The sequence below is a fragment of the Geotrypetes seraphini genome, chromosome 1, assembly GCF_902459505.1.
Source record: "Geotrypetes seraphini chromosome 1, aGeoSer1.1, whole genome shotgun sequence".
In the NCBI taxonomy this organism is placed as follows: Eukaryota; Metazoa; Chordata; class Amphibia; order Gymnophiona; family Dermophiidae; genus Geotrypetes; species Geotrypetes seraphini.
Window position 1 is genome coordinate 547,032,962 of NC_047084.1, and position 12,563 is coordinate 547,045,524.

At 45.5% G+C, this 12,563-nt stretch overlaps 1 protein-coding gene across 3 annotated transcripts in view; it reads left to right on the forward strand.

Annotated features, from left to right (window-relative positions):
* LOC117352606 (polypyrimidine tract-binding protein 3-like) overlaps positions 1–12,563 on the forward strand; it is a 147,810-nt gene that overhangs the window by 49,792 nt on the left and 85,455 nt on the right. For all 3 annotated transcript variants that reach the window (XM_033929160.1, XM_033929159.1, XM_033929161.1), the window contains one exon: positions 5,460–5,606. In XM_033929160.1, coding sequence (XP_033785051.1) covers positions 5,460–5,606 — 147 coding nt within the window. The remainder of the gene's footprint in view (positions 1–5,459; positions 5,607–12,563) is intronic.

Below are 12,563 nucleotides of genomic sequence, written 5' to 3' on the forward strand. Positions count from 1 at the left end.
CCGTCTCCGCAAGCTCAGTCCTCGCAAACCATCTGATCCCATCCACACAAGCCTCAGTTATGATTTTATATTGAATGTATTTTATTAAAGTATAAAAAGAAACAATATTCTGTACAATTGTCATTTTATAAATACAAATATACAGAGCAAGGACCAACAAAACCCCTGTCTCACCTTCCCTTCACATATATCCCTTCTACTATCAAGAAAGCTGAATAAGCCAAATTATTACAGAATGCTACACAGAAATATCATGCTAACAGAATAATGCAGTCATACATGACAGGAATAGTGTTAGGGGAGTCCCCCCTGGTCAGAGAGAACCCTAAGCCAGCTGGAAACTAAAGAAGCACTGCCTGGGCTTTGCAGTCCCCAGTTATGTCTCTATCAGGGTATATATTTCAAATCTGATATATTCTAATGACAAAATAGAAATAAAATGATTTTTTTCTACCTTTTGTTGTCTCTGGTTTCTGCTTTTATCTTCTTTTCACTCTTTTCCTTCCAGTGTCTGCCCTGTCTCTTCAATCCAGCATCTGCCCATTACATCCACTGTCTGCCCCTTCCAGAAACTGTCTATCTCCCCCTGCCATATCTCCTCTAGACCCCCCCTCCCCCTTTGGTCTGGCTTCCATCGTCTTCCCTCTGTTCCCTCATGGTCTGGCATCTTTTTCCTTTCATCTCTCTTTCCCTGCCCCCTGTGGTTTTTAGCATTTCTCTTCTCATTTCCTCCATTCAGATCTGATATCTGTCTCCTTCCCCATTCTCTGGCATCTCTCTCTCCTCTCTCTCTTCCCTTTCCTTCTCTGGTCTTCTTTCTTTATTTTCTGCCTCCATCTAAATTAAATTCTTTCTTACTCTTTCCCCCCCAATTCCATCATCTGCCCCTTCTCCCTACTTCCATCATCTGCCCCTTCTCCCTACTTCCATCATCTGCCCCTTCTCCCTACTTCCATCATCTGCCCCTTCTCTCAATCTCTCCATCCACTACAGGCCCATTTCTCTCCCTTCCTCTCACCTTTCTCAAGATCGGCAACGGGCCTCCTCCTCCCCCCTGGCATCAACAGCACTCCAGATCGGCAACGCGGTGCTCAGTCCAAAGCTTCCCTCTGACTCAAACTGTCTGGGCGGAAACAGGAAGCTGAGTCAGAGGGAAGCTTTGGGCTGAGCACCGCGTTGCTGATCTGAAGTGCTGTTGATGCTGGGGGGAGAAGGAGGCCCGTTGCTGAACTTGAGTGCCGGGGAGGCGCTGATGCCGCTCATCGCCGTTGCAGCCCAGATGCTGCCAATGGCCCCAATCCAATCTTGCCGGCCCTGCGCTTACCGGCAGGAATTTTCTGCGGACCGGCGGTTGAAGAACAGTGGTCTAAGATGTGTTAACTTTTTACATTCTGATACTAGTTTCAAGTTTTTAGAGAATGACATGGAGCAAAATTTATACCCGTCCTCTCACGCTCTGTCTCCGTCCCCATCTAGCAGTTCACTGCAGGTACATGTCCCTTTGTCATTCTCTATGGGAGGTATTCTTTGTGTACAGCAGGATGCAAGTCATGCCCACTTCTCCAAGGAGTTATAGTTTACTCAAGCTGAATAATAGACTGAAGTGGCCAGGTGAGCATTTATTTTGAAGCAGCTTAAAAACTTCTAGGAAATACTAAACTGGAGAAACTTCCAGTGCAGGCTCCTTCAATGCATCATTCATGTTACGAGGACTTATATTCTGATGTCCATGGAAAACACTTGTTACAGGTAAGGTACTTTATTTATGTATGCATGTATTTATTTAAAACATTTCTTTCTTATTAGCATATCCATGCAAATGTTTGATTAAACATCAAGGTGTTAAATATGTCTACTATGCACCAGAACAATTACGTGCTTTTTTAGATTTGAAAGGTCTGGTTACTGGGAATGTTTAAGAGCAGGAAGGAAAGAGGGGGTCAAATGCTGTTAAACCTTTCAAGTTTATTGTTATTTTCTTATGTTTGATATCTCTTCAATTTATTCAAACTCCTCCCCCTCTGAGCTAGTGGTCTAAGAAAGATGGGTTATTTTCCTTGTAGCAGTAAATGCGAGTATGTTTAAGTTGTTTCATTTTCTGTATTACGTGTACAAGAGGAATATTCTTGTGAATAATGAAAAGTTTCAATAAATATAAAGAATAATAAAGATTTAAAAAAACCATTTATATCCCGCATGTCCAAAGTTCCAAGCGGGTTACTAATATAACAGACATAAAAACATATCATACAAAAGTTATACATTAGTATTTCTTCTTCAGTTTTAAACACTTCAAACAATCTTATCAAAACTATCACTCAGATAAGATAAAAAGCTTTACTAAAGAAATAAACTTTCAAACTTTTTTTTAAAATTTACAAATGTAGGAATATTACGAACTGATTCGAGAAGAGTGTTCCACAGTTGGCGAACTACAACGCTAAAAACATAGGAGCGAATGCTTGCTTTAGTTATACATCGAAAGGAAGGAACAACTAAAAGGTTCTTAGAGTGTGACCATTCTTAGATTGTACTTGGGTTTCCTTAGGTACTTTAATCTCCTTTCTGCTTAAAAGGCTGTGTTGTCTGAATTTTAAGGATGCTTGTGTTCACATACAAATACATCTCAGAATAATAATAGGAAAACACCACCTTGTACCTGAAAGGCATGGTGGTGTTTAAGTTTTTTAAATAAATAATCGAATCCAATATCACATCTTATTCTGTGGCTTAGTGTCAGCACCGTCAAGTACTCACAAAATGTCTGGCTGTGGTTGTACCTTAGCAGGTTAGGGTTGCATGTGTTTCCCTGTCTAGAAGATTAGTTAGTCAAGGACACGTATCAAAAGGGTACTAAAGAATAAATGATCAAGCCCTTCGTAGTAGAGAATGATACGGTGGTTGTTACCCGCGGGTAATCCGCCGAAACGGGGAAAGAAAAATAGTAGTCGCTGCGGGGACGGGGACAAGGCCATTCACCACCCCGTGGAGCGGTGAATGGTCTTGTCTTCGCAATGAGGCATCAAGGATCGCGCGGTCCAGCAGCCCCCACCTGCCCGATCGCAGTATTTAGCCAGCTCCCTCCCTCCATCTCACCTTATATGCTGTTTGCCGGCTTTCTTTTTCCCGAGATGCACGCGTTCAAATAGACGCGCATGCGCGGCTGCGTGAGTTGATCAATCTTCTCCTCTGACGCAACCGGAAGTTGCAGGAGAGGAGAAGATTGATCAATTCGCGCAGCCGTGCGTGCGCGGCTTTTTGAACGCGTGCGGCTCGGGAAAAAGAAAGCTGACAAACAGCATATAAGGTGAGGTGGAGGGAGGGAGCTGGCTAAACGCTAAGATCGGGCGGATGGGGGCTGCTGGACTGTGTGATCGTGTGTGTTCCCAGCTCACACTAGGAAGGAGGGAGTGAAAGGGAAAAAGATTCTGGGCCAAGGGGATGAAGAGGGAAAGAAAGAAACCCACAACAGGAAAGAAAGGGGAGGACAGGCAGGTGAGCCAGATGCTGGAAGCAGGGGGGGGGAGAAAGAAAAAGGGAAAGAGGGAGGTTGAAAAGAAGAGACACACTGGTATGGAAGAGGAAGATAGGGGAAATCTGGACACAGGAAGGTAACAGAAAGAGGGGAAATTATGTGCATGGGGCATAGGGACAGAGACATAAAGGGGACATGCCATGGGGATGGTATATGGACACGGGGGGGGGGGGGGGCAATGCCAGATACATAGGGGAGATATTAGAAATGGGGAAAATAGGAACACAGAAGCGAGATGGTTTGTGTGGATGGGACAGCTACCGAGCTTGCAGGCTCCAGTGGCTTGCACAAATTACATTGTAACGTGCCATGAAAATAAGAGGGAGGAAGGTAGATAGATAAGCCATGCGAGAGGAGCTGAAGGGTGGTAGAAAGGAACAGATGGTGAAGGAGGGAGGGAAGGGTGGTGGTAGAAAGGAATAGAACAGACATTGAAAAAGGGTAGAGAGGATCAGACCCTGAAGGGAAATGTGGAAGACAGAGTGGGGAGAAGATGCTGGAAAGGAAGAAGACAGATGCCAGACTATGGGGTAGCGGAGGGAAGAAGATGGGGGGGGGGGGGTGAAGGGAGAGGCACATTAACAGCAAATGGAAGACGCAGAGAGAAGACACACAGTGGATGGAAGGAATTGAATGACAAGATGTGGAAAGCAGAAACCAGACAACAAAGGTAGAAAAAAAAATTATATTTATTTATTTATTTTTTGCTTTAGGATAAAGTAGTATATTAGTTGTGTTGATAAAAATTTATAAACAAACCCCTGCCAGCTGAACATCTCTTTCTCTAGTTCAGTAGCCAGAACTTTGATTTATAAGAAAGGAATAAGCTAAATATTTCAGTACTAAAGCTTATATGGATGCTGCGGGGACGGTGACGGGGTGGTGAAGAGGATGGCAGTGACGGGGCGGTGAAGGGAATGGCGGTGAAGGGGACGGTGGGCCGGGGCAGTGACGGGGACAGATTTTTTTTCCCCATGTCATTCTCTACTTCGTAGCTTCAGTAGTATGTCACTTCCTTGGCATTCCTTGTATTCCTTTTGACAGCCATTACCTAGGGAATATGTTAGTCTGTGAATTGTTTTTGTATAAAAGGAAATTATGTATCTATTTCAGATATTTTATGAAGATAGAATTCACCAGGTGCACAAATTCTTTGTTCTCTCTTTTAGTGGTCTTCCCCAGGCAGAGTTGTTATGTTGAACTGCTGGAAGCTATGTAGCTGCAGCAGCATAGGAACTGCTATGCATGGGCAGTGAAAGGTTTTCTGTCTTTCCATAAAGATCTGAAAGAATCTGCTCAGCATTAAACATTCACTTAACCGATGTGTGGCTGGTGATCTGCTAGAAAGTAACTTTGCTTTCAGGGCATGTGTGTTTGGGGGTGTCAGGTCAAAAGCGCGCCGGGACAATTGAGCGCAGTGCGTGCTGCCGCGCCACTCTAAATTACTGTTTTTAGTGCTCCGACGGGGGTTGGGGGGGGGGGAACCCCCCCACTTTACTTAATAGACATTGCGCCACGTTGTGTGGGGGGGGGGTTGTAACCCCCCACATTTTACTGAAAACTTAACTTTTTCCCTGTTTTTAGGGAAAAAGTTCAGTTTACAGTAAAATGTGGAGGGTTACAAGCCCCCCCTAACGCCGGCGTGATGTCTATTAAGTAAACTGGGGGGGGGTTCCCCAACAAAACCCCCCGTCGGAGCACCTAAAAACTGTAATTTAGAGCGGCGCGCGCTGCGCTCAATTGTCGGCGCGCGCTTTTGTCTTTCGCGCCATTGTCTATGAACCGTGTTTGGGAATTATTTCTAGTGTGTGTGTATATTTTGTTTGTTTGTATAGGTTCTATTGGTTGGTACTTTTAAAATTTATTTTTGTTTTAAATTTTGTTGAGCATGTAAAGTTGTCATATTCTTTCTTATTGATTCCAGGCTTTCTTGGAAATGGCTTCTGAAGAAGAAGCTGTTACCATGGTGAACTACTACACTCCTGTTACTCCTCATCTCCGCAGTCAGCCAGTGTATATTCAGTATTCCAATCACAGGGAACTTAAGACTGATACCTTACCTAACCAGGCTGTAAGTATAATATATCTGAGTGGATTTTTATTTAGGGGGGGAGGAGGAGAGTAAACGCCAAGAGATTTTCTGCTACAATAGTTTAATATTCTGGATCTCATAAATTGTCTTTAAATGTGACTGTTACTCTTTTATTTGATTAGTGGTACACATGTATGGTTTGTTGTGAGTAGAAAAGCACTGCTTTAATTATGAATAACTTAAAGATGCTGAAGAAATCCTGCTGTTTGCCTGGTGTCTATAGCATGCCCAAAGAATATATGCAGGAATATTGTGCTATTTTTTTCACAAGAGAAAAATATTGTTAGTGGAGGCTACATTTGGCATAGTGCAGAAAATCTTTCTAATCCTTGTACATATACCCATCTGTTTAGTCAGAAATTATTCACATTTTATCTTAATCCTTTAAATGTTTTTGTTGTATCCCATCTTTGAGAGATAGGTGTCTTAATCACACCAGGATTGCTGCCAATAGGAAAGTAAGTGTGTTCAGATTTTAACTTACTGAAAAAAACAGTTGTGAAAAAATTAGGACACCCCATATTCAGTTCTTTCTTAAGAAATGTTCACATATTGATCTCAAATCTTTTTTTCATTTATCTCTGGAAAAGAAAGTGATGTAATTGCAAGTAAACAACAAAAAGTTTCCTTGATTTACTCATGAAACAAGATATCCACAAAATGTGTATTCTAACTGAGGAATAAATTAGGACACCCCCACATATCCTCCCACTTAAAGTTACTCAAATCACACACAGGTTTATCAGGTGCACATGATAAGAACATTGTTTATCCCAGGACAAGCAGGCAGCATATTCTTGACTGATGGGTGACGGCACCGACGGAGCCCCGGTACGGACAATTTTAGAGTGATTGCACTCTAAGAACTTGGAAAGTTCTGGTAGGCCGCACCGCGCACGCGCGAGTGCCTTCCCGCCCGACAGAGGCACGCGGTCCCCAGTTTCTTAGTTTCCGCGGAGCTAAGAAGACGCGTTTCTTTCAACGGCTGTTGAAAGTTCTTTTTTCTATTAGTATCGCCTTCCCGCTCGCGTAAACCCTTTTGGAAATTTTATTTCCGTTGTTTCTTTTCTTTTCTTAAAAAAAAAAAAAAAAAAACTTAATTTTTTTCTTCAGTTTTCGGTTAGCCCTGGCGGGGCCTATTGCCATCATCGAGGCCTCGGCCTTCGATTTGGCAGAAGCCGTATTCACTTTCATGCCCCCTCAACCCGGGTTTAAAAAGTGCCAGCGGTGCGCTCGACCAATTTCACTGACAGACCCACACAATTGGTGTCTGCAGTGTCTTGGTCCTGACCATCGAGCGTCTACCTGCTCCCGCTGTGCGACTTTAAAGAAGAGAACACTTAAAAACCGCCAGATACAGCAGCAGTTATTGTTCGGCGCCGAGATGTCTGATTCCGCACCACCGGCACCGACGTCGGCTCCATCTCAGTCGGCATCTACTTCGTCGACACCGCGCGATACCGCGCCGGCGTCGCACCCCGCAGGTAAGCCGGCTAAGAAGCCTTCCCCGTTGGAGCGTCCTCCGGTCTCAGTAGCAGCGAGTCCAATCCAGCCGACCACGAGGCGCCCACGGAAGCACTCCGCTCCGATTGAGGTGAGCCCCTCGACATCGGGTTCCTCTTCGGAGTGTAGCGCGGCACCCAAGGTACCGCAGAAGAAAAAAGCGGTACCGGTGCCTTCATTGGACGAGCGCATTGCCGCAGTCCTGCAGGTCCAGCTAAAGGAACAACTCCAACAGCTACTCCCTGCTCTTTTGACTCCGAGCCTTCCAGTTCTGGTCCGGTCTGAGCCGCCGGTACCGACGGTGTAGCAGCCCCCTTTATCGGCATCCACTTTGTCGGTACTGGGGCACATCACTTCTTCGGTATCAATGCCAGTCTTGGCACCGGAACCGAGACACCAGGCTGTTCAAACATCGGCACCGGCACAACCCTTAACATCTCCCGGTACCGGTTCACAGAGGTCTGGTAAGTCGACTCATAAAACTCGGCACCTAGAACCCTCCACACCGGAGTCACGAGACCGCAGTTTTCAGGTGAGGGACCCTGATCTGTGGGGTGATTCAGAAGAGCCTTTCCTCTCTGAGGGAGAGTGTTCATCAGGGGACGAGGATCCTTCTGGTTTTGATCCATCTTCCAAACCTGATGCAACTTCTTTCACCTCTTTTCTTAAAGAGATGTGTGACTCTTTATCTATACCCTTGGAGGCTGAATCCAAAAAATCCAAGGCATTTTTAGATGCTCTTGACTTTGACCAGCCTCCAAGGGAATTTCTCAAGCTGCCTCTCCATGACATTTTAAGAGAGACATTTTACAAAAATCTAGAGACACCCTTGACCATTCCAGGAGCTCCCTGTAAACTGGACTCCTTATATAAGGTTATACCAATTCCAGGCTTTGACAAGCCTCAACTCCCCCATGAATCTTTATTAGTAGAGTCTACTTTAAAGAAATCCACGGGGGCTAGTGTATATGCTTCTATCCCTCCTGGCAGGGAAGGTAAGACCATGGATAAGTTTGGCAAAAGGCTGTATCAAAATGCAATGCTAGCGAACAGGTCAGGAAACTATGCTTTCCATTTTTCCTTTTATCTTAAGCATCTTATTCAAAGTTTGCCATCTTTTGAGAAATATCTCCCTGACCGTAAGAAATCAGCCTTTCGCCAAACTTCTTCATCGCTCTTGCAACTGCGCAAGTTCATGGTCAGATCAATCTATGACACTTTTGAGCTGACCTCTAGAGCCACGGCTATGTCAGTGGCTATGCGACGACTGGCCTGGCTCAGAGTGTCCGAACTCGATGTCAGTCACCAAGATCGACTGGCCAATGCACCTTGCCTAGGGGATGAGCTGTTCGGAGAATCCATGGACTCTACTACTCAGAAACTTTCAGCTCATGAGACTCGATGGGATACTCTCCTTAAGACAAAGAAGAAGACCCCACCTTCTAGGCCTTTTCGTCAACAATCAGCCTACCAACGAAGGTTTGTGGCTCGTCCATTACCTCAAACACAGCAACAACCCAGGCGTCAGAGGCAGCAACAGAGGCAACCTGCTCGACCTGCCCAGCAGCAACAGCAAGTGAAACCTCCTCCTTCTCAAAAGTCAACTCAGCCCTTTTGACTTGGTTCTCCGGGACATAGCCAATCTTCCTCCTTCTACTCATCTTCCACAGCCCATAGGAGGACGCCTTATACATTTCATAAGCCGTTGGGAAATCATCACCTCGGACCTGTGGGTCCTCAACATCATCCGCCACGGCTACTCTCTCAACTTTCAGACACCTCCTGCCCAAAGTCTGCCAAGAGAGTCTGCTTTCAACACTACTCGGTCTTCCCTCCTTCTTCAAGAGGTTCAATCCCTCCTCCTTCTGAACGCTATAGAGGAAGTTCCTCTAGATCAGAGAGGGCAGGGATTCTACTCCCGTTATTTTCTAGTCCCCAAAAAGACAGGAGATCTAAGACCCATTCTAGATCTTCGCGATCTAAACAAATGCTTGGTCAAGGAGAAATTCAAAATGCTTTCTCTGGCCACTCTTTACCCTCTTCTCAATCAAGGCGACTGGCTATGTTCACTCGATCTCAAAGAAGCATACACTCATATACCGGTCAATCTGGCCTCCAGACAGTACCTACGCTTCATGATCAATCGTTGTCATTACCAATACAAGGTGCTGCCCTTCGGTCTTGCCTCCTCTCCAAGAGTGTTCACCAAATGTCTGATTGTGGTGGCTGCCTTTCTACGATCTCACCACCTTCAGGTCTTTCCTTACCTGGACGACTGGTTAATCAAGGCCAATTCATCTCAGACTGTTCTCCTGGCCACCAACCAAACCATCATGTTTCTTCAACTTCTGGAGTTCGAGATCAATTTACCCAAATCTCATCTCATCCCCACTCAGAGACTTCAATTCATCGGAGCTGTCTTGGACACAGTCCTCATGAGAGCGTTCCTGCCATCCAACCGTCTTCAAACGCTTCAATCTCTGTGTTAGCAGGTGCTTCTACAACTTTACATTACATTACATTACATTACATTAATGACTTCTATTCCGCCTGTACCTTGCAGTTCTAAGCGGATTACAACAAAAAGATAACTGGACATTTCCAGGAATAGGAATACAATTAACGACGTAGGGCCTAATACATCTAAACGATAGCTGGACGTTTTCAGGAAGAGGAATACAGTTAGAGGCGTTAGGTCAAAATCACATTTTGAAGGGAGGATCCTAAGAAGGGGAGAGAGGGGAGAAGAGTGGGGTTAGGAAATTAGGATGTATTTCTTGAATAGTATGGTTTTGATTTCTTTTCGAAAAGCTTTGAGGTCAGTTGAAGCTGTCAGTAGGTTGGTGATGGAGGGGTCCAATTTAGCTGCATGTGTTGCTAGTAGGTTGTCGTACATCTTTTTGCGCTTAGTTCCTTTATAAGGGGGGGTAGGAGAAAGGGGACTGGGTTCTCCTTTGTCTGGAATAGAGGTTCCTATTTAGGCGGTTGTTTAAGTAGGAGGGTGCCGTTCCGTTTAATGTTTTGAATATTATGCAATATAGCTTAAATTGGATGCGGGCTTGTATTGGAAGCCAGTGTGAATCTAGGAAGGCGTTGGTGATGTGGTCAAATTTTCGAAGGGAATAGATCAGTCTGAGGGCGGTGTTCTGGACAGTCTGTAGTTGTTTTATTAGGTAGGTGGGACAAGGAAGGTAGAGGATATTGCAATAGTCCAGTAGACTTAGGACTAGGCATCTCTGCCAAGCAAATGATGATATTCTTGGGTCACATGGCCTCCACAGTTCATGTCACACCCTTCGCACGTCTTCACCTGCGCACTCCTCAATGGACCCTAGCTACCCAGTGGTCCCAAGCGATGGATCCTTGCTCACGTCACATATCTGTCACATCATCTCTTCGTCAGTCTCTATGGTGGTTGATATCCTCAAATCTATCCATAGGTCTTCTGCTCCATCTACCTCCTCATCAACTAGTCATCACCACCGATGCCTCCCCTTATGCCTGGGGAGCTCATTTGAACGAGTTCCAAACTCAAGGCCTTTGGACAGCCCAGGAAAAGAAGCATCACATCAATTTCCTGGAACTCAGAGCAATGTTTTATGCCCTCAAGGCCTTCCAACATCTTCTCTTCCCTCAAGTTCTCCTGCTGTGCACAGACAATCAAGTTGCGATGTACTACATCAACAAGCAGGGTGGGGCGGGCTCCCGCCTCTTGTGCCAGGAAGCCCAGAAGATCTGGACTTGGGCCATAAATCACCATCTATTCCTGAAAGCTATCTACATTCAGGGAGAAAAGAATTCCTTAGCGGACAAGCTCAGCAGAATTCTCCAGCCTCACGAGTGGACACTTGATCCTTTCACTCTACAATCCATCTTCGCTCAATGGGGCACTCCTCAGATAGACCTCTTTGCAGCTCCTCACAATCACCAGCTGCCCCTATTCTGCTCCAGACTCTACTCTCCTCACTGTCTGGCAGCGGATGCATTTCTCCTCGACTGGTCCAATCTGTTCCTGTACGCTTTCCCTCCTCTGCCTCTCATGTTGAGAACCTTGTTCAAGCTTAAGAGGGAACGAGCCACCATGATTCTGATTGCTCCGAGGTGGCCCAGGCAACATTGGTTCTCCCTTCTACTTCAACTCAGTTCCAGGGAACCTTTTCTTCTTCCACTGTTTCCTTCTCTGCTTACGCAGCATCAGGAGACCCTTCTACATCCCAACCTCCAGTCTCTGCACCTGACAGCTTGGTATCTCTCGGGCTGACTTCTCATGATACTCTTTTGTCTCAGCCCGTTCGTTCCATTCTAGATGCCTCCAGGAAACCAGCCACTCTGCAATGTTACCATCAGAAGTGGACAAGATTTTCTTCCTGGTGTCTTCTTCACCATATTGATCCCACTTCCCTGGCAGTGGAGACATTGTTGGATTATTTGCTTTCTTTGTCTGACTCTGGCCTTAAGTCTTCTTCCATCAGAGTCCATCTCAGTGCCATTGCTGCCTTCCATGAGCCGGTTCATGGAAAACTTCTCTCAGCTCATCCCCTGGTGTCCAGGTTCATGCGAGGTCTTTTCAATGTGAAACCACCTCTTAAAGCCCCTCCTGTTATCTGGGATCTCAATGTGGTTCTTTCCGCCTTAATGAAGCCTCCATTTGAACCTTTGGCTACCACTCCTTTCAAGTTTCTCAATTGGAAGGTACTTTTCCTTATTGCTCTTACCTCTGCCAGGAGGGTCAGTGAGCTACATGCACTAGTTGCAGATCCACCTTTTACGGTCTTTCATCATGACAAGGTGGTTCTGCGTGCAGATCCACCTTTTACGGTCTTTCATCATGACAAGATGGTTCTGCGTACACATCCAAAGTTTCTCCCTAAGGTTGTCTCTGAATTCCATCTCAACCAATCCATTGTTCTGCCTGTCTTCTTTCCGAAACCTCACTCTCATTCTGGGGAACAGGCTCTGCATACTTTGGATTGTAAAAGGGCTCTAGCTTACTATCTAGAGCGTACGAAACCCCACAGATCAGTTCCCCAACTCTTTCTGTCCTTTGATCCGAATAAATTGGGACGTCCTGTTTCTAAACGTACGTTGTCTAATTAGCTGGCAGCGTGCATTTCATTCTGTTATGCTCAGACCGGACTGACACTGGAAGGTTCTGTCACGGCCCATAGAGTCCGAGCGATGGCAGCATCTGTAGCTTTCCTCCGTTCCACTCCTATTGAGGAAATCTGCAAGGCTGCTACTTGGTCCTCAGTTCATACTTTTACATCTCATTATTGTCTGGATGCATTCTCCAGACGGGATGGACACTTCGGCCAATCTGTTTTGCAAAATTTGTTTTCCTAATGGCCAACCTTCCCTCCATCCCTCTTTTTGTTAGCTTGGAGGTCACCCATCAGTCAAGAATATGCTGCCTGCTTGTCCTGGGATAAAGCA